Source organism: Odontesthes bonariensis, chromosome 1, assembly GCF_027942865.1.
Source record: "Odontesthes bonariensis isolate fOdoBon6 chromosome 1, fOdoBon6.hap1, whole genome shotgun sequence".
In the NCBI taxonomy this organism is placed as follows: domain Eukaryota; kingdom Metazoa; phylum Chordata; class Actinopteri; order Atheriniformes; family Atherinopsidae; genus Odontesthes; species Odontesthes bonariensis.
This window is the reverse complement of record NC_134506.1, coordinates 23,174,160-23,196,844: the sequence shown is the minus strand read 5'-3', so window position 1 is coordinate 23,196,844 and position 22,685 is coordinate 23,174,160. Positions and strand designations below refer to the sequence as shown.

General features: G+C 41.2%; 1 protein-coding gene across 3 annotated transcripts in view; it reads left to right on the top strand.

The window, feature by feature from the left end:
* The window catches only part of zfhx3b (zinc finger homeobox 3b), a 208,470-nt gene extending 186,654 nt beyond the window's left edge, over window positions 1-21,816 (top strand). For all 3 annotated transcript variants that reach the window (XM_075460829.1, XM_075460840.1, XM_075460819.1), the window contains 5 exons: window positions 4,767-4,903; window positions 5,440-5,640; window positions 8,606-8,726; window positions 9,091-14,634; window positions 15,043-21,816. In XM_075460829.1, the coding sequence (XP_075316944.1) occupies window positions 4,767-4,903; window positions 5,440-5,640; window positions 8,606-8,726; window positions 9,091-14,634; window positions 15,043-16,790 (7,751 nt within the window). In that variant the 3' untranslated portion in view covers window positions 16,791-21,816. The remainder of the gene's footprint in view (window positions 1-4,766; window positions 4,904-5,439; window positions 5,641-8,605; window positions 8,727-9,090; window positions 14,635-15,042) is intronic.
* The last annotated feature ends 869 nt before the right edge of the window (window positions 21,817-22,685 follow it).

The window sequence follows — 22,685 nt, the reverse complement described above, 5'->3', positions numbered from 1 at the left end:
ACTGCGTGCCATTCAGTGCAGCTGTGATTTGTTGTTGCTTTTAAGCAGTGAAAATGTTTACATATTCATGTCACGTCCTCAGAGGGTTTGTCATTTCTCAAATTATAATTCCTTTTGTCTTTGAAGATAATAGGCCATAAATTGTCCTTGTTTGTGAGGCACCTCCCTGAAAGCCCGGTGTTTATGAGTTTTACCACAGGGTTTTTAACAGCCAAGCGCTGGAGCTGTGTCCTGCAAAGGTGAATAACTTGTCATCCTGTTGTTCACTGCAGCCTGTTGATTAATAACAACTGTGCTAACAAATATCTTTGCTTCATTTAGGCTGCTTAACTCACCATTTTCAATCCCTAATGCATCATAGAGTTTGCTGTTTTGTTCTATAAAAGAAGATTTGGTTTTGTTATATTTGTATTATCTGTCTCAGGTTCTCAGTTTAAAATCTCTGTGTTCTTTCTTTTTATGAATGCAGAATAATTACCTCAGAAATGTAAGATAAAATGGAGTACTCGCCGCTATTGCTCTGGGCTCTGACACAGGCTGTAGATTAAAAACCCTGGATAGAAATGGAATAAAGAAAAGACAATATTCAGGTATTGTTAGCATAGCACCGAAAGAAAATGACTTGTACCGCTGGGGGAGATGAATCATCTCCATATTAATGGCCAGTTTGCCAAGGGAGTAGAAGTAAGGCTTTTCTACAGTGCAAAAAGAAGAAGGGTGGAAGGTCCCAGCAGTGTGAAGGTGAAAGGTTTTGGGGAATTTGGGATCAGTGAGCACACTTTTTAGAGAAAGTAACACGGGAGATTTTTTTACGACACAAAGGGATTGCTTGCAGAGCTGAAGTTTAACATGACTGTCAGACAGCATAACTTCTGGGTAAGGTGACAGTAAAGTTTTTCAGCCTTACTGACATGGACAGGATGAATACTAAGTTAGGATTTTTGCAACTGAGGCCTGAAGCTGCCATGGCACGCCAGAAACTGTTGTAATGAGGCGGTAGAGTCTCTGGCGATGATGAACACCTCATCTTAGTAAAAAGGAGGGGAATTCCCCTTCAAAACACCACCAATCCCTCTCCATTTTTCATATCCTTGCATACTGTTAACTCTCAATTCTGGAATACGGATCACCTCTCCGAAGGACATAGATTAAGGGCAGATGTGATTTTGCACTCCTGGAAGATTTCAATGGCAGATGACCTCTTGTGGTTAATCCAGCCTGTGCTGTGTCAATCACTCTGTCCAGCAGCCATCTTTTTTCCCCTTGAAAGCACAGCAAGGCTGCAAGGATTGCTCCAGAGACCAGAGCAGTACACTCACAGTCCCTTTGCTGCTTGAATAATACAGTGCAGCTATGAGACAGAGACAAGGTGCCAAAGTCCAATTCACTTACGGGACTCGGCGGCAGAAAAGCCTATGGTTTACGGAAAAGGGGCATGAATAAATAATCACCTAATTGACTCGTAGGTTTTTTTTTCTGCACTCTTGCTCGGGCTTTTGTGCTTTCACACAAAACCCAGCCCTGTGTATCTGTCAGAAGATGTTTGGTGAGGATGGGGCTCTGTGCCTAATGACCAGCAAAAGGGGTTAAGGTAATGGACAGGCTCCTGAAAAGACATTGAGGTCCCTGCCAGAGGGTGGACCCCACAGTCGTCTTTGTTGAGGCCACCGTGATTCAGCCAGCCACTAAGGTTTAATGCACAAACATATTGAAGTTTTATGTAATTGTGAAGCTTTTTAAAGCTCTTAAAAGTCGCACTAAATCATTCAGTGCAATTTGATGAAACTGCAACTTCAGTAAGTCTCTGCAGTGACTGCAGTATTATATATCCCCCACCCCCCAAAAAACTGCAGAATTTCTTCCTATTCTTTAAAAAAGAATTAAAAAAATTGTTGCTACTTTTAGAGATTTCTTTCTACATGATTCTATTCTGCTACATAAAGCTTATGCCAGGGTCCCTTACTGCATTGGAGTTTGAATGGTATTCCTCGATTGTAAGTCACTTTGAATAAAAGAGTCTGCTAAATGACCAAAATGTAAGTATAGATGTATTTTATCTCTGTATCTAAGTAAAAAAAAGTACATTTAATCTCTAATGTTGTCAGCTGTTGACATTTAAAACGTATCCCACTAGGGACAGTTTTTTTTTTTCTGTTCATTTTTGACAGTACATGGTTTCTGTGATAGTCTTATAGCCTGTTCCATCAGAGCGCAATGCTTCGGTCATTGGTTCTGAACATCGCTTCCTACTGTTTGTTCACATGTGCACATGCTTGTACATAAAGAACTTTGAAAAAAAAAAAACTAAAACTCCTTTTATCTCTATTTCATTCCTATCTTTTCAGTGTTTCTGTCATTTTTTTCATCCCCCTTGATAGGAAAAAACATTGGATATAGCAGTTAGATGTTAGTCATGGTGTCGGTGATGGTGTTGGGGTATACTTTTCTTAACAGAACGCGATTGATCAGATTTATGGAGTTCTAATTGGCCGTGACTAGATAGACTGCGCCAGAGTAAGCTTCCACAGCCCTCCATCTGTCCTCACCTCACACACTTTCTCTCTCACCCACACTGAAACATAAAGCACCTGAACTAGAAAGCAGGTTTGGGGCCCGTTTACAGAGGCTTTCCGGCGCTTTAGCATAAACAGGCACTTGTTCCACCTCTCTGGCACTAATTGAGCAGCTGTGGAAGTATAATCGTTTCGTTTATTCTCTTAATCATGAGGCTGAGAGAATGCTTGATACTTACAGTAATCCATGCTTACTTTCCGTGCTGTGTTTGCATGCTTTATACCTCAGAGGTTACTGCTCTTTTTCCACAGTTTACGTCTTCCTCGGTTACAGAAGTAATCCCTAGTAAAAATGCATTTACACATATTAATGATTTAATACAGGGCATATTTGTTTCTTTTTCAATCCTTTTACCATTGCCAAGAGAGAAGTTATCCTTCTATACCTTGTGGGTGTTGATGTTAATTATAGTCAAGAAGCTGCCTATTGAAATAATGAGCTGCTGAAGGAGAGAGGAAAAGGCCAGGTGCTGAGATGATGTTTCCTAACTATGATAAGCCATGTCGTGGGAAAGGGAATTCAGACTCAGAAACTAAGAAGCAAGGCCTAATTTTTTAAGTGTTGAAGTGACCACAGATGATTGGTCTTGTTTTCCCCAAAAGATGAGTTCAGAGTTCATGGGGAAGTAAGAGAGGATTGAAGTGGAGTAGGAGGTTGAATTGGCGAGGACAGTGCCATGACTGAGAGGTTAATTTCATGGAATGGGAGGTTCCTTTTGTTTAACATTCCCTTTGTTTATTGGTGGATGTGTTTAATAGGATTGACTGTGACTGGACCCTAATAGGGTCTCCCAGGCTGATCCCGGTGTCTCTGGGAGATCTTGCAGGCTACTCTGTCCAAAGCCAGGTCCCCCACTGGGTAATCGGCTCAACTGCCCTCGCCCTGATTGAAGCTGACATTTTAATGTCTGGAGCAGGAACGTGGTCAACCCTGTTTAACCTGACCCCCTGCCATACCATGCCTCCTCTACCAGTGCCCTCTGTTCTCAATTTGCCCCACCAGTACTGTACAAATCAGGCCAAATTTAACTCTTTATGGGCTTGTTAGGGTTTTGCGAGACACCTCCTTAAGTTTCACAGCGAGTTCTATTCACTGGTGACAAAGAGTGGTCTTGCTGCAGCTCCCCCATACATGCTCTATGTGGATTTAGCTCCTCTGTGACAACATACTAATCTGCTTGACTACTGTTATGCCTCTCTGTGTGCCACCTATAGCTTGTGGTTTCCTTCATGAAGTGGAGTAGTTTTAAAGCTGTAAGCTTGTAGCTCTATTTCTTTTAATGCATTACATGGCATTCACTTTCTGACTAAAACAACGAATTAAAAATGTTTCCAAGTTTTAGCTACATCTTGACAAAGGCATTTTGGTACTCCTTTTAAAGAAAAAAGATACTGCGCGATGGCCTCTTAATTCCATTTTTCTGAAGCAGAACTCTGAGTGCTGGTTAAGTGTCAAAAACATCTTTTTTTACCCTCTCCGTCAACTCTTGGGATCTTCCTGTGGTTCACTGCAAAAACATTGTCGATAACTTTCTGTTGAAAACCTTTACAGTGCTAGTATTTGTATACCAGGTTCATTTGAAGAAGACCCTGTAGAATGTACATGCATTTGAAAATGTTTTGCAAGAACTGACTTTAGAGTGTGACAGATTAACATATATAAACTCAAATCTAATCACGGAAAGTAATGTTGAAGTAGATTGAGATTGTTGTGGATCTCCTTTAACTGCATTTAAAGTCACTTGTTTGTATACCCTGAATATGAGTGAAAGAAACTCATTTGAACTGAAAATATGTGATGACGAGAAATCTAAATTTGCACCTTGTGGCAGACCAGTATTTCTGTAAGCTGTTTATGGTGTTGTCTGACATTGAGACAAGCAAACACGGCAGTAAAACTACCCATCAGAGTGCTGTGGTTACATGTCCCTCAGCACCATGGAAGGACGAGTGAAAAGTCTGTGTATGTTTTTTTTTTTATGTAGAGGCACAGGGTGGATAACAACACTTTCACTGCGTAATTCTCATTAAATGCACTTATATCACATTTAAGAAAGACATTCCAAAGCCCTTTATCCACAGTGTTATTGATTGACCTGCTACCAGCCCGTCAAGCCCCAACCTTGTCTTAACATGTCTGCACTCTTTTCTCCATCCTTCCATGTGTGTGTGTGTCTGTGTGAATGTATTCAGCCTTGTCCAGCCACTCGGAACGGCACCAGTCGGATTCACCTATTCCTTCCAAAAGGCCCTCTTCGCGCACAGAGACCTCAGAGAGCCCGCTCTCCTCGAAGCGTCCCAGGCCAGCTGAAAAGAGGGCTGGGGAGCAGGTGAGTTTTACACGCCACAGAATTTTGTGAACATCGATGCCCTCTGATGTTCAGAGAACCTTGCTTTTCTTTGAATTAGGGGGTTCTTACTAAAAGTTTGCCCATCCTCAATTACCCAGCTCTCGTTATACGTCTTAAACTTTCTCATCAGTTCAATATAAATATTCAGTAATTTAGTTAGTTATCTCACTGAATATTTTTTACATTATGCATATTTTCTTTTCAAATCTACTTAAAATTATTTCAGCTTTTCTGCTCTGGTAGCAGTACTAATTGTGTATAAGGTGGAAAATCAATATAGCATTTGACAGATGAGACCACTTTGAAGTGGCTGCCAGGACTCAGTGGTACTCAGTATTACACATGTCTGTGATCAGAGGGATCTGCTTCTTGAGAGGGGGGCCCCACTTATTCTGCATGATGTACATGTTCTCTTTAAGCAAGCCCACCATGCTCAATGCACCTATTTCAGCCAGCTGACCCCGAATTCTCCCCCATCCCTCTCTTTCTCTGGTCCTGTGTCTGCCAACCCTCAGATGTACCAGTGCCCCTACTGCAAGTTCACTAACACGGACCTGAATCGCTTGAGAATGCACGTGATGACGCAGCACTCTGTTCAGCCCATGCTACGCTGCCCTCTGTGCCAGGACATGCTCAACAACAAGATCCACCTGCAGTTCCACCTCACGCACCTTCACAGTGTGGCACCTGACTGTGTTGACAAGCTCATTGCCACCGTAAGTCCTTTATTATTGTCTGTTATTTAGAAATTTTAATTGGATACAGTGCTATGGAAGTATTGAGCCAAAGCTACCTTTTAATATATTTTGCTTCCAAAAAGCTATACTTTTAAGTGGTCTTAAGCAACAGTTTTCTTTCTGTGCACATTTGCTGTTTTATCATTCATCACACATTGCGGTTGTGGTGAAAGGGGGGGTGGGTGGTGGTTGGCTTTGCAGAGTACTGCATTGTTATTTCTTTATGTAATTATTGTTGTTTATTCTATTTTATTTTATTTCTGATTGAATAGAGCAACAGTATAGGATGCATTGATAAGCCAGCAAATGCAGAAGTGGAAAAGTAATTTAGACACAGATATAATCAATATAATAAATAGCATCAATCCAAGTTTTGATTCCAGTTTCTCATAGTCCTCTGTCCTATAAAGATACCTCCATAATTATTTATGTTTTGTATTGGAGGCAAGGAAACCCCAGCTAACCAGAACTCTGTGGTATCAGCCCTGCATTGCTACTCAAGCACATTATGGCCAATCATATTGCAGGTTTTGGGTCAGGTCAAGGACCAGTGTGAGCATTCAGCAATGTCAAGAGGATGAGTACCTTACTCCTAATGAATCCCTCTGTCTGCAGTAGCTGCCTGGCAATTGTCACCTCCTGCATTCACCGCTCTAAATTGCCAACATTCATCCCTTGTATAAAACACAAAGAACGATGTTAATTGTGAAATAGCTGCAGGCTTTATGGAAATGATTAGACCTTAGATCAACATTTCCTTCGTATTTTTCATTGTCTTCATGCGCTCATCAGCAGAGTGCGCTTTAAATATCTCTTTTAATTAGACTGATTTTGGGAAGTGAACTCATAATTTGTTTTTTTATAATTTATTTTTTGGGAGGGGGGATTTGAAGATGCGTAGGCATAAATATTGTGTCTATAATCACCTGTATGCCAGTCAAAACAAAGCCTTTTATGATGATTGTTACAATGATAATTGTGACACATTAACCAGAAGTTAATGGAAAGTTACAACACTTAATTAAATTAATTGAATTGAATTTCCTTTAAAAGAAATTAAGATGTTTGTATCTAGTGCCACTCAATAAAATCTTTTTAAATTTTTTAATATTGACATGTGCAGCAGAGCTAATAAAGGAAATAAGATGCTACATTTGTGTTGTTTGTAGCTAGAGTCATCAATGACTCTTGAGTTAGATTTATATCTGCTGCAGTGCACTGGTGCAACTTCTTCTACCAAGAGAGAAACTCCTTTTGCTTCCTTTAATGCCCATCAAGGACAAATAAAATTTTATTTTCCCCTCTTTCTTGTAAATCATTGAGCAAATCTTTGTTCTGTTCTATCCTGTGGGGCTAAATAGCTTGCTGGACAATCACAGAATAAAACATTGCTCTTCCTCCTGCCTAACCATCTTCATCCCCCATCTAGAAAGTAAATGGCAAGCACATTAGTATGGGAGATGGCAATATTTATTTCTTTTATAGAGGTAGTAATGTACTGAACCACTCCAAGAGGAGATAGAACAGAGGTAATATAACACACATTAAAGCCGGCACCTTTTTACAACTGAATGCAGATGGAAAGGTATTTTATCCTTTTCGCATGTCCACAGAGACAATCCTAATTAATTCTGAAATAGGTGACTTTTATTTTATGCCAAATGTGCATAATGATGCATTCACTCTTCCACCATCTATCCCTTCATCCACCTGTCATCTCTGCACTCCCATCTTTCTTTTCCTTTCCACCTCATGTCCGTCTCACATACAGTGCATGCAGTGTACTGTGTAGCAGAGGGTGTAAATATATTATATATAAACTCTCACTGCTCTCCTTCCCTCATTCCATGTCTCATTTTCTGTCTGAGTAAGATAGGGGTAATGAAAATAATTGTGCTTCATTAATTCTGAGTCTGCCTGGATGATAGCCATTTTTAACCATGTTTGCCAATTAGGCAGTTTGAATTAAAAGTGACCTTGGGATACTCTGCTCGTTCCTCTAATCGCCTAATGAAGCAATTGGTCAGAAACAGTCCAATTTGGAATGTAAATTCTTTTCTTGTTTTGGGCTATTGTTATATGTAGTTTCCATACTGGCTGCATTTATTTTCATTTGAAAAACAAAGAGAGAAATTGCCTGATATAAACAGACTCACCACGTAGTGTGCAACTTTGTCACCTGTTCTAGTTAACCTTGAAGTGCTTCTTGCTTTAGGGTGATTCTTCTCAATTTGGATCCGGTTTATAGGCTACATGACATACTTCAATACTCTCAGCGACTGTGCCCAATGTTCATTGAAGGAGCAGTTAGAAAGCATATGGAACATGGTAGTTAACCAAAGTATGAAACATACAGATTTGAATTTCTTACTTTTGGTATGTTCTTTAAACAAAAATTTTTAACTGTGTAATGAGCAATTTTGATTCATTGTCATGTTTTGGGTCTGAAAAGAGGAAACCGGGGAGAGAAATGAGAAAGATGGCAAGGAGCAACTGGAATAAACAGATGTCGCTAAGGTTGCTGTTGTTCTTGCAACTATCCCAATAAGGACATTAAGGAAATTAAGGGATTTCCTCACAAATTAGAAATCTAAATGCTGTCACAAGCAGTTACATGGTCTTGTTTAACTAATTTTATTAGGGAGTATAAAACTAATTTACCAATTCATCTTAAACTGAATCTTTTCACATTTAACTGGCATTTACAGCTGCATCATCAGAAAAGTTGCAAGCTGAGTTTGACTTGACGGCACTAAATAAAAATGTTATTCTTGTGATGTACATTACTCAGTGGTACTCAGTGGTCTAAACCCCTGCTAAGGTTATGATATGCAACCTCTTGTTTCTGTCACAAATTTTCAATTAATTATTTTAGTTATAAACATACCTTGCTACTCAGTGAGGTTATTAACACTTGGATGTCTTTGTCCTATTTTTTCCACAGGTGACAGCTACTGAGGTATTACCAGCTAGCATGTTCATACCTGTGCCTAGTCCAGACAGAGAGTCCCAAACCCTGCATGCTACGGCAAACTCTAGCTCTGAAGATACAAAGAAGCAAGATGGTTGGTATTTGAGTGTCAGAAATTTCAGTTTTATTCCACATTACAGTGTTCACAATAGTTTCACTTGTGTGGTCTTTAATGGTCGCACTGGACTGTTTTTTTGTCTTTTCTGCACATAGTGTTATTAAAGAGGGTAGCTTTTAAATGCTTTGGCCCTCACTCTAAACAAGGCCCTATGAATAATATTTCCAGACTTTGTAATTAGTAATTGCTTGATGGTTTCTTACATGTCCCTAACTGCACTTACAATGAGTGTCTTAATGACCATCATTGACGATACTGTAATAAAATAATAAAAAAATTAGCTCAGCAAAATGTTGTGAACCTGATGAATAGCTCTCTTTTTTACTGATTTTTTTCACAGATGCATCAGACGCTGATCCAGAGAAGGGGGTGTCCCTCCCCACAGACATAGCTGAAACTCGCAAGTCACCTCTGGAAGATCAGCAGCCAGAAAAAGATGATGCCACCGGTTTCCTGTGCTGGAAGAAAGGCTGTAATCAAGTGTTCAAATCCTCCAACTCTCTCCAAATGCACTTCAATGAAGTTCACAACAAAAGGCCCCAATTGCCTGTTTCAGATCGTCATGTGTACAAGTATCGGTGTAACCAGTGCAGCCTGGCCTTCAAGACTGTGGAAAAATTACAGCTCCATTCACAGTACCATGTGATTAGGGCAGCCACCATGTGCTGCCTTTGCCAGCGGAGCTTCAGAACACTACAGGCCTTGAAGAAGCATCTAGAAACGAGCCACTTGGAGCTGAGTGAAGCTGATATCCAGCAACTATATGGGGGATTATTGATGAATGGTGACATTATGGTAATGGGTGATCCCACTCTTGGTGAGGAGCATGGCAGTCTGGGAGAAGATGACAAAGAAGGAGATGACAGTGATCCAGAGGAAAAACAAAGTCCAACAGGCAGCGATTCTGGCTCACTGCAGGAAGATTCTGGAGCTGAGCCTAAACGTGCTTTGCCATTCAGAAAGGGCCCCAACTTTACGATGGAGAAGTTCTTGGATCCATCTCGACCTTTCAAGTGTACTGTATGCAAAGAGTCTTTTACGCAAAAGAATATTCTTCTGGTTCACTATAACTCTGTCTCCCACCTGCACAAGGTGAAGAGGGCCCTACAGGAGTCTACGACTGGACAACCTGAGCCTACCAGCAGCCCTGACAACAAGCCATTCAAGTGCAGCACTTGTAATGTGGCATATAGCCAGAGTTCAACTCTGGAAATCCACATGCGCTCTGTTCTACACCAGACCAAAGCTAGGGCAGCCAAACTTGAAGCAGCAGGAGGAATCACGAGCTCCGCAAGTGCTACTGGTGTGAGTGGTGTAGGGTCAAGCATGAGCACTTCAACATCTAGTCCAAGCCCAGCCAGCAACTCAGCTACTAGCTCTGCCAACCACAGTTCTTCTGGCTCTCAGTCAGCTCAGAATATTCTTGGAGGAAACCACATGAATCAGACTCCTAGCATTGAAAGTCTGGTGAATTCTTCAGCGAGCTGCCATTCCTCACCATCTGAGAACCATGAAGCGAAAAAGTCTAAATTTGCAGAGATTCTCACTGCCAGGGGACAACAACAGCAGCTCCAGCAACAACAGCAATTGGCTCAGGCTCAAGCCCAAGCTCAAGCCCAACTTCAGCAAGAGCTTCAGCAGCAGGCTGCTCTTTTACAATCACAGCTATTCAATCCAGCACTTCTGCAGCACTTCCCAATGACAACTGATGCACTTTTACCTCTGCAACAGCAGCAGTTGCTGTTCCCTTTCTACATCCCCGGAGCAGAATTTCAACTGAACCCAGAGATCAACATCAGCAACTCAGCACTTGGCCTAGTTGGATCCTCAACCTCCTCCCTGCTGGAAGACCTAAAAAACTCAGCCCAGCAGAGTTGCTTGCAACAGCAGTTGATGCACCACCATTTTCAGCAGCAGCACCAACAACAGCAGCAGCAACAACAACAGCAGCAGCAGCAGCAGCAGCAGCAGCAGCAACAGTCTCACGCACATGCTCAAGGCCAAATGGCACTGCTTCAGCAGAGTGCATCTCTCCTTCAGCAAGCTGAAAAAAAGCAGAGACTTTCCTCCTCTCAGAATGAGAAGGATAGAGAAATACAAAAGGAGAAGGATGCAAATGAAAAAAATGAGGATTATGTAAACAAAGATTCTACTGACAGCAAGCCAAAAGAAAAGAAGGATATTCAGCATATTTCTATAAACATTAACCAAGACACTGGCTTGCCTCCACCTAGGATTGCTTCGGATGCTCGAGGAAATGCAACTAAAGCCTTGCTGGAAAATTTCGGATTTGAGTTAGTAATTCAGTACAATGAAAATAAACAGAAAGCTCAGAAAAAGACAGCTGGAAGTACTGGATCAAGTGGTCCAGGTGGAATAACAAGGGTGGTGGACCCCATTGAGGGATTAGAGAAACTGGAATGTGAAGCCTGTGGCAAGCTGTTTTCAAACATACTGATTCTAAAGAGTCACCAGGAGCATATCCACCAGGCCTTCTTTCCATTTCGATCCCTTGAGAGATTTGCAAAGGAATACAGAGAGCATTATGATAAACTCTATCCACTGAGACCTCCGACACCAGAGGCTGCACCAGCTCCTCCCCCACCTCCTCCCCCACCTCCACCTCCTCCACCACCCCAAAGAGCTCCAACACCAAATATTCCAGTCTCTGCTGCCTCACTTACACCCCCAACTGTACCTCCCTCACAGACACCAGTTACTATGACACAAATACCCATGCAAATGGATTTGCCACTCTTCTCTCCACTTATGATGCAGTCAATGTCTCTACAGTCCTTACCCTCTCAGTTGACTTCCCAGTTACCATCTGTCGAGCCAAGTCTAGCATCGGACCTGGCCCAGCTCTATCAACAACAGCTTACACCAGCCATGCTACAGCAGCAGCAGAACAAGAGGCCACGGACACGCATCACAGATGACCAGCTTAGGGTCCTGCGACAGTACTTTGATATCAACAATTCACCAAATGAGGAACAGATCAAAGAAATGGCCGACAAGTCTGGGCTGCCACAAAAAGTGATAAAGCACTGGTTCAGAAACACCCTCTTTAAAGAACGGCAGCGCAACAAAGACTCGCCTTACAATTTCAATAATCCCCCAACAACAACTCTAGAGGACGTAAAAATAGATTCCAAACCTCCTTCACCTGAACCTCAGAAACAAGAATATTATGGAAGTAAGAGATCCTCGAGGACGAGGTTTACGGACTACCAGCTAAGAGTCCTACAAGACTTCTTTGATGCCAATGCTTATCCTAAAGATGATGAATTTGAACAGCTCTCCAACCTTTTGAACCTCCCCACGCGGGTTATTGTTGTATGGTTCCAAAATGCTCGCCAGAAGGCAAGGAAGAATTATGAAAACCAAGGTGAAGCAGGAAAAGAGGGTGAAAGACGAGAACTATCAAATGACCGATATATCCGCACATCAAATCTGAACTACCAGTGCAAGAAATGCAGTCTGGTATTTCAGCGGATATTTGATCTAATAAAACACCAAAAGAAGCTGTGTTACAAAGATGAAGATGAGGATGGGCAGTATGACAGCCAAAATGAAGATTCGTTGGATCTTTCTCATGATTGTTACACTCCCTCTGGGTCTTCCTGTCACACACCAATGCCCTCCTCTTCAAGTCTCTGCCCACTCCCGCCCTCAACTTCAGCATTTGCACATCTCTCATCAAGTGAGAAAGAGGAAGCCTCACCAGCAAGCACCTCAACCCTCTATGATGAGAAGCCAAAGCAGTTACCAGAGATGTCTACTGACCCACGAGAAAACCAAACTTCTATTAAGCAGGAAATTGTGCATCAACCCCAGTCTGAGGCCCAACATCATAGATCGCAGAGAGAAGAGAAGATCCAAAATGTCTCGAAGACCATCAAGCATTCATCTCCCTCCTTCTCTCAGCAACAACAGCAGTGTGGTCCTTCAGCCTCTCAGACAAGCCAAGCCTCATCACAAAGCTCTCACATGGGCCTAAACCCACACCTGACCTCTGCCACACAACAACTAGCACAACAAATGATCCCATACCAGTGTGAGCAGTGCAAGATTGCATTCCCCTCTTTTGAGCACTGGCAGGAACACCAGCAATTACACTTCCTCTCCGTGCAGAATCAGTTCATCCACCCACAATTCCTTGACCGTCCAATTGACATGCCTTTCATGCTGTTTGATCCCAGTAATCCTCTCTTGGCAAGCCAGCTTCTCTCTGGGGCAATGCCACAGATTCCAAGTAGTTCTGCCACCTCTCCATCCACCCCAACCTCCACCATGAACTCCCTGAAGAGGAAGCTTGAGGAAAAAGCTAGCACTAGCCCAGGGGAGAATGACAGCACGAATAGCGGAGAGGAGCCACAGAGAGACAAGCGGCTCAGAACCACCATCACACCTGAGCAGCTAGAGATCCTTTATCAGAAGTATTTGTTAGATTCAAATCCCACTCGTAAAATGCTAGACCACATTGCTCATGAGGTGGGATTAAAAAAGAGAGTAGTGCAAGTGTGGTTTCAGAATACTAGAGCGAGAGAGAGAAAAGGACAGTTTAGAGCAGTAGGGCCAGCTCAAGCTCATCGTAGGTGCCCTTTTTGTCGAGCTCTTTTTAAAGCAAAAACTGCCCTTGAGGCTCACATTAGATCTCGTCACTGGCATGAAGCCAAACGTGCTGGATATAATTTAGCTCTCACTGGTATGTTACCTGAGCAGGAGACCATGCACATGAAAATGGATGTTCTAGAGACATCAGTTTACTCCCAACTTGCCCCCTGTACAAACAGTGATGGACAAAGCTCATCCATGTCACCAGTGAACAAAAGCATGGATTTGTCTCCCAGGGGTCTACTGAGTCCTTCATCTATCAAAGTTGAAGGAATGGAAGATTTTGAGGGTGCAACAATGTCCTCTGTGAACCTCAGCTATGATCAGAACAAGATGGATAATGACGACTGCTCCTCTGTGAATACAGCCATCACAGATACAACAACAGGTGATGAGGCCAATGCTGATAATGACAGTGCTGATGCAAAGCACGGCCAACATAGTGGTGATTACCTGTCTAAGTCTGGAGGCACAGCTCCTCCCCTCGAAAATGATGACCAGATGTCCTCAGGGCTGGTAAGCCCTGCAACAAGCTTTTATGCTAAGGACTATGAAAATGAACATATAATTGACCACAGTGAGACATCTAGCATGGCTGACCCCTGCTCACCAAGCCCTGGAGCCTCAGGTACCAGAAGCATTGACAGTGGAGACAGGCCTGGCCAAAAGCGCTTCCGAACCCAAATGACTAACCTCCAGCTGAAAGTGTTGAAATCTTGTTTTAATGACTACAGGACGCCCACTATGCTGGAATGTGAGGTACTTGGCAATGACATTGGACTTCCAAAAAGAGTGGTTCAGGTGTGGTTTCAAAATGCCCGTGCCAAGGAGAAAAAGGCAAAGCTCAACATGGCAAAGCACTTCGGAATAAATCAGACATCTTACGAGGGGCCGAAGACTGAATGTACATTGTGTGGGGTCAAGTACAGTGCTCGCCTCTCGGTTCGCGATCACATTTTCTCCCAGCAACACATCTCTAAGGTGAAGGATACCATTGGTAGCCAGATCGATAAGGAAAAAGAATACTTCGACCCAGCTACAGTTCGCCAACTCATGGCCCAGCAAGAGATGGACCGCATTAAAAAGGCCAATGAAGTTTTGGGACTGGCACAGCAGCAGGCCATGCAGCAGCAAGGAATGTTTGATAACCCTGCAATGCAGGCTCTGAATCTCCAGTCAGCCTATCCAAATCTACAAGGCATCCCACCTGTGCTTTTGCCAGGAGTTGGAAGCCCTTCTCTTTCCAGCTTTAACTCGTCTAATTCAGGTACATCATCATTTGACATTCATTCACTGATAAGTTGCTAAAATTTTAAATGTGCATTTGCAGATTTGTTTTTCAACTGAACAAATTAAAACAGCACCTATTCATGATAAAAATATGAATCATACATTGAACGAAACAGTAAAATCTAGGATAATTTAGCAGAAGCAGAAAAAAAATAGCAGAAGAGATATGTACAATTGGCTTTTTCTAACTAACTTTGACTTTTGAAAATGACTGGTGCTTCTTATCATTCCTCTTGTGATGATCATTTTATCATTTTGTCTATGTTTATCATGTAATAGCATACCAGATTTACGTTAAAAAATCTTTCAAAAACCATAATTGTACATCTGTCAAAGAAATATACTAAATGAGTCTTATTTCTGTCTCTATTTGATACATTTCCAGCTTTAACTCCTCCAAAACCTTCAAACCTCCTGAACATGCCTGGTGCCAGTGTACCCTCACCAAGCCTGCCCACGTCTGGATTGCCCAACAAGCCTCCCTCCTCATCATCTCTTGCCGCATCCAGCCCAGCCCAGACCAACACGTCTACTTCCCACTCAAGTCCCACCCCCACTTCATCCTCCACTTCCTCAACTACCCAGTCTGGCTCACGATCTGAACCCCCAAAAGAACGTGATTCTGAGAGGGTAAAAGAGAAGGAGAGGGAGACAGCCAAGGAAAAGATAGAGAAGCCCTCAACCCCATCTTCAACTGGAGGTACTCCTGCCCCTTCCACTTCGGCTGCCAGCGCCAAGAAGGAGAAGCCAGACACAGCTGTCCCTGCCACCTCTATGCCCACACCTGGCATGGAGTATGTGATAGATCCTGCTCAGCTTCAAGCACTGCAGGCTGCTCTGGCATCAGACCCCACAGCTCTCCTCACAAACCAATTCTTACCCTACTTCATGCCTGGATTTTCACCTTATTATACCCCACAGATCCCTGGGGCCCTCCAAGGGGGCTACCTTCAACCAATGTATGGTATGGAAAGTCTCTTCCCTTACAACCCAGCATTGTCACAAGCACTAATGGGCCTGTCCCCAGGGTCCCTACTGCAGCATTACCAGCAATATCAGCAGAGCTTGCAGGAGGCACTACAGCAGCAGCAGCGGCAGCTTCAGCAGATCCAGCAACCCAAAGCGAGCCAAACTCCAGTTCCCACTCAAACTTTGGGGGTTCGCAAAGACTCTGCCAAAGATTCAGTTAAAACAGAGGAGCAAAAGGGCAACTCCCATAACGACCCCCCCACTTCCACCTCCTCCTTCACGTCCTCCTCTTCCCCTCATAATAAAGTACCCCAAGAGCAGAACGAGACAGATGGAAAAGCTGTGGACCCCCACCTAGACCAGTATATCGTCCCCAAAGTGCAGTATAAACTGGCATGCCGCAAGTGTCAGGCTGTTTTCACCAAGGAAGAAGCGGCTATTACCCACCTTAAATCTAACTGTTTTTTTGGTCAGTCTGTGGCAAACCTGCAAGAGATGTTGCTGCGTGTCCCCGGTGGCGTAGGTGTAGGTGCTGGAAGTCTCTATGACTGCCTGGCTTGTGACACTACGTTGGATGGGGAGAAAGCACTCAGTCAACACCTGGAATCGGCATTGCACAAACACAGAACAATCAAGCGATCAGTAAGAAATGCCAAAGAGCACGCTACTAGTTTATTACCTCACTCTTCAGCCTGCTTCCCCAATCCTAACACCGCATCTACCTCGCAGTCTGCCACTCATCCCATCAGCAGCCCCCCTCCCCTGCCAACAACATCTGCCACCATGCCATCCTCTGCTGTCTCCTCTTCCCTGTGCTCCTCGTCTGTGGCTCCACTCAACACCACAGCTGCCGGCAAACCCTGGCCCCAGGCCCCTTTCTCGAGAGCTTTAGCTGGGAAGCCCAATGCTAGTCCCTCCTCCTCCTCTTTCCCCCCAGTGTCCTCACCTTCAACGGTTACCTCAAGTTCATTGAGCACCTCAGGAGTTCAGACCTCGATACCAACAGACGTCTTTACCGACGAGTCTGACTCTGACAGCAGTCAGAAGTCAGCAGACAGGCTGGGCAGGACGGGAGAGGAGCCACAGCAGCCTGGCTTTGTTAAAGACAGTAATAGTTGTAGTAGTAACCTTGCTAGTGTAGGAACAGACTCCATCAGATTGTAAAAGAGCTTTCGGTGATGGACAATATGTAAAAAACACTAAGAAAATGACAAAAAAAATCACAAATGAAAAAAAATACATAAAAAGCAGCAATGTTAAAAATACATTAAAAGTATACAAACCAATTTCAGAAAAAGATGTGTAAAGACTAACTGCAATTCCAAAGCTTGTAACCAAAAATTTAAATGTTAGTGGATTGTTTTCCCATATCAACATGCTGGTTTTCATTTTGAGTTCTTTTGATTTTGTTTTGTTTTGTTTTCATTTCTACTCAATTGAAATACATGCATACTAATATGTGAGAACAAAAAAGATCAAAGGTCACTGCACTTACGTTTTGGGAAATGGTGGAGGAATGCTGTACTGTATGGCAATGGACTGCCTCAAAGTTGACAAATGGCCCAAGAACCCTTTTAAAGAAATGTGAGTCAACAAGCTGTCCCTTCGTTTCTTAATAATTTTTACATAATAGCACAGTCACTAAAAGCCAGTATGTACTGTATGGGAGAATAGTCTATCAGTTGTCGTGCTATTTAAGCATTCAGATACCAATGGCTTGCAAAAGTAAAAGAATAATGTAATATCTATTTTATTCTCAGGTCAACAGCTCACAGATGTTTTTTTCTGTTACAGAAGTCCATGTTTTACACCTTTTGTTTCAAACAGAAGATGAGCATTATTTTTCCTTTCCTTTCTGAACTTGATTCTAGACAGAAAGTTTTAAGTTGAATGAAATTTTAATAAGGCATTGTTACTGGGCATTTGGAAAGGGTAAATGATTTGTTGGTTTTATTATTTGAAATCCTTTTATTGTGGGGGAAATCACAATCCCATCATACCCTGGCAAGAAGAGCATTGCAGACATAATAACTGGCGATAAAAAAAAAAAAGAATTTTGATATGAAAACAAAATCAACCTTCTGTATTTATGATAGATATGAACATTTTTGGTGTTAAGTAGATTGTTGCATTGGAAATGAATTTAAACAGTATGGTAGGTTGAAAAAAAAAAACTTTGTGTACATTTAGCTTTTGTATTGTCCAATTTTATGACACTTCATTTGATGTTGTCTTGGTCATTCCGATAGTCTAGATTATGGACAGGTAATTTATCTAAACCTTATTTCTGTCTTATTCTCAACCTCTTGGGAAACATTCACCCAAATGCCCCTCCTGACAAGGCAGGATCCTCTTTCAGAATTATTTAAATTTTATGGTTTGGTTGGTGTTGCTCAAACCAAAACAAAAAGATCCTGGGTGAAATAATGAGATTTTTATTTAATTTAATTTTTGTGTTACCTTTGTGCACTTATCACTGTCTGACTCCTATTTGTCACTCTTCTTGTTCCTCTCTTCGCACTTATTTTTCTCTGCTCCCCTGTGTTTTGTAGATGTGTGTACTACAAAGCAGGTCTTTTGTTCTTCATGTAGTGTGGCTACAGTCTTTCTTTTCATTTTGACTTTTTTTTTTGTTGTCACAAATGAAAATGAAAAAAAGAATACTAATAATAATTCTCACGCTTTAAGACAAAAAGAAAATCCAAAGACTAAACACTTTCACCATTGGTGCATAAAGATGAGAAAAGAGGCTTCTTTATACTTGAGAATTTGTTGCTGTTTTTAGAGGAAAGAAACAAAGTTTTAAAGGATAAAGGAGTACGCATCAGAGTTGCCGTTTCTGCTTCTTTGCAGGCAAACAGGTGGCTTTTTTACGTAAATACCAAAAACCAAAAAAGGGCCCTTGTCCTTGCATTGTGGAGTAGCACCGTTACAGAGCCATTGCAGTTTGTAAGATAGAGGTTATTGATCTTTGTTTGACTTTTGTCACATTCAAATGTCCATTTTTTTTTTTAAGAAAATGTATAAGGTCTGGTCTTCAAGGACATATGTTTTGCTGCTAATGTAGAATTTTGAAAAAAAAGAAAAAAAAAAGAAAAAGAATACCTAGATGCATGCTCATTTTGCTTTTGGCTAAGCTTTAACTAAAACAAACAATAAAACCAATTTCTTGCCTCTGCAACACCTTTTTCTTTTTTTTCTTGTTGCAAAAACGGAACTTTGAAGACTGTGAATATATGTTCCAAAGGACATTTTGCCGATTTTCTTTTTGAACAGACCAATGTTTAAAGCCAATGATCTATAACGTTTGTAAAGAACAGTGCATTCCAAATATCACTATGGATTTTTCTTAAGTAAGGACTGATCCTATCTCATTTGATTGCTTTTAATTGTCACAATCTATTTTTTTCTCATTTTTAAAGTGACTGTAAACTGTTGTGTAAATTTTTTGCATCATTGGTTGCTGAACAAAGTGACCTCTCTATGTCATTTTGTGCTGGCATGGAACATTGCTGAGAATCCCTCCATTCAGTCAAGGCTGTTGCTCACTTGTTAAAGCAAGTAACAGTGGTTACCAAAAAATGTATATAATACATCTGGTACTGATGCGTCTCATAGGTTTAGTGATATTTATGCCAGTCAACCTACAACTAGTCTCAGAGGGATTTAATGGCTGTTTCGCTGAGGTGTTGTTGCCCCCTGTCAAGGGGGGTCCGCCAGTGACTTGTCGCATGTGTCTGCAGGGTGCCACTTCCACACGTAGATTACAGGTTTTTAAGGGGCATCTTCATTCCAAAGCATTATTTCTGGAAAAAGTAGGAGGTTTTTTGAAGATGTCCCCTTGCTTTCAAATAGTTAGGATGCTTTCATATCCAAAGAAGTCATCTACTTCATTTTGTCGCAATGGAAATGGATGTGCATAGGTACCCCGACCTTCTCATTGATGATGTGATAAACTAAAATGTTTATTTTCTAAACCAAAACCAAGACGTCTTTTTTGGCCTCTTTTGTAGAGCCAATGTATACATCTTTATTCAAGGCACAAACAATCTCAGAAGTGTTAAAAAGTTTTCACTTCTGGCTGAGAAATGTGATTCGGTGTTAATACCACAAGATGCTGTTGAACGTCAGTAGATCTGGTCTGCAAGCTTGATCATTTTCAAGTCCAGTTTTCTGGAATACTGTTCATGTGTACTTTCTTGTTTTGAAAAATTCTTAAGTTGTACAGTTCTCAAATATGTTTGCTTTATTTTCATTTTCAGATAATGTCAGACATTTATTGTTATTTTCTTTTAAGTACTTGTATTTTATTTTAGTTTCTGTATATTACTTTTGATCATAAATTAACACTAGCTTTAATTCGAATTGCTGAAATTAAGAAACAAACAAAAAAAGCATGACCTGGCCACTTGATGGTGTGATAATGTTGTTAATATTCATTGTCTCAATGATATTGTTTGTTCCCTGATTTCCAAAGTGTAATCATTTGAGCTCTATTGTGGATGACAGAGTTGAGGTCTCCACATTAGGAGAAGCCAGCATGGACTGTGTGAGGGTTTGTATGTTGTGTTCGTGTGTGTGTGTGTTTCATAAGAGCCAGCATCAATTCATTTTTTTTTCTTTTTTGCTTTCTCTTTTTGTTATATGTTACACACCAAATAAACAGAACCACAAAGCTGGATTATGATTAACTTAAATTAGAAAATCCAATTAAAAGAAAGCATTAATGATCAGAAATGAGAATGATGATACCGAAGCACTGAGCAGTTTTTACTTTGATTGAATATATAAATGTGGCCAAAGCTTTATGCAGCTGACACAAAAATAAACAATAATTTGTGCCCCAAATAAGTGTATATTCTATTGTGGCACAAAACGCTAGCGTGGATACTTGGATCCACTGGCTTTCATTGGGATACTTGATTTTAATGGACAACTACAATAGAGAGATACAGACAAGGTTTTGCTGTAGAGGTCATCTTTTGCCCACTGTGAAAACTAACGTGTACCTGTAAACAGATATAGATATATTTAAAACAAGACATCAGCTTTTTTTCTTTCTTTTTACTTTTTTTTTTTTGTCTTGAAGAAGGAATGAAAATAAATAAAAAGGACTCTGGGAAGCTTAGGGGATCTCATTAAGAGGACGCGAGAGGCTGTGGGCACACCAAAACTGGGCATATGGGAGCCATAGGCAGGCTCAAAACAGCTTTAAAAACCACCTCCTTATTTGATTACTGACAACTCTGTAATGGGAATGGACTCTGGAACCAATGGACATGTGTGACACACAGAGGAAAGTTGTTAGATGAAACTGAACTTAAGTGGCTCCAGCTGCCTCTTTCTCCTTTCTGCCTGTTCTTTCTTTCTCCAGCTCTGCCTCCGCTTCTGCTCTTTGATGGACATTTTCCAAATTTCAGGACTGGATGGACAGAGATGCTTGCTTCATTTCTTCCTCTTCACATTGCTACCCTTTTCATTTCCTTGTGCTTGTCTCTGGTTGACAAGTAAAGCTCTCCAGTTAAATGGCGGCCCACCCCTCTCTGTGTTTGTTACATAATCTAAATAGAGAAATTGATAACATAGAGAGGGGATGGGTTCTTAAAGCTGTCATTCTTCAAGAGGCAGTCACACTAAGAAAAGCATATTAACCAAAATTACCAACCAAACTAACAACCAAACAACCATTTGCTCCAACTTCAAAGATGAACTGTTACTTGGAGCGCTCTGTTCCTTTTGTGACTTCTGGTGCCACAATGTTTTTTTTATGCTTTTAGTTTTTGTTTTTTTTTCTTTTAGTTTCCTTGAATTATTCCTCCTTTGAGCCTCATAAGCATGGCTCTGTGGCTCCAGGCAGCCCATCTGAGGGTAGAAAAAAACAGCCTTGCAATGTACAAAAAAGAGCAAGTTAAACCAAAAATGTTGTTCTTGATGTCTTTTCTATACTGTAGTCTTGTTAGCTTTTTTGTTACTGTAATTATATGAAGATTTCCAAACTGTACCAAATTACATGGAAACTAACATACATACAACCACATGGAACTTCAGACTTTTAAAGAAACTTTTGTCACAAAACCTTGTTGTCCTAGTTAAGTTGATTGTAGATGGTAATTGAATATACTCCTTTGAAAATATTTCATCAAGTATGTTTCTTGCTCATTGTGATACATTAAAAAAGTATGAGCATAAACTGCACTGGTTTGGACTCATTTTTGAATGTGAAAAGATTTGATCATTTGCTGTGAGTGGACTATTATTTGGCAAAACTCTGGGATTTGAAGAATTATATACATTGCAACAACTCCCATTTCCCTTGTTGACCGAAAATAGTTTTTTTGTCCCTTTGTCAGTTGACACACTCTAGGACATCTGTAGGACATCATTTTAGACTGACAAGTTACTTTTGGTGGCCCTGTGATGTACTGGCGACCTGTCCAAGGTGTACCCTGCCGCTTGCCTAATGGCAGCTGGGATAAGCTCCAGTACCCTTTTGACCCTGAATGGGTAAGCGGGTATCGAAAATGGATGGATGTCTTGGCGCAAATTTCCCACAGTGTCTACGCTTAAACTTTTTTATGTTTTTCAATTAAAAAAAAAAAAAACTCTGCTCTTACTAAGCAACACGACAAGTTTGTAGTGGATCAAATATAAGATGAAAAGTCACAGTTGGATTGGAGTACAACATTAGAAAATGGCTGACTCACCGCATATGGACTACATATTTAAACACAGCCCTTGTGATAGGCAGATAGGGTGATCCAAAAGGACAAAGAACATACAGGAGAGAATGTGAAAACACAAGTAAGTAAGCACACGAACAAGGAGAGCAACAAACATCAAAGGCAACACGAAGTATTAAAAAAATCAACAATTATTCAAATGTATACAAACAGGACAAAAAAAAAAAGTTAAGTTGTTGTTTCTTTGTTTTTTAAATGAATATGTTAAATTGGTAGTTCTCTGAGTCTCCAAGAGTAGATATGGGTTTGATTTCACATCAAGGCTAAGGTTCAGTTTAACTACCAAGAAACCAAGATATGTGTCTGATGAGCACTCAAG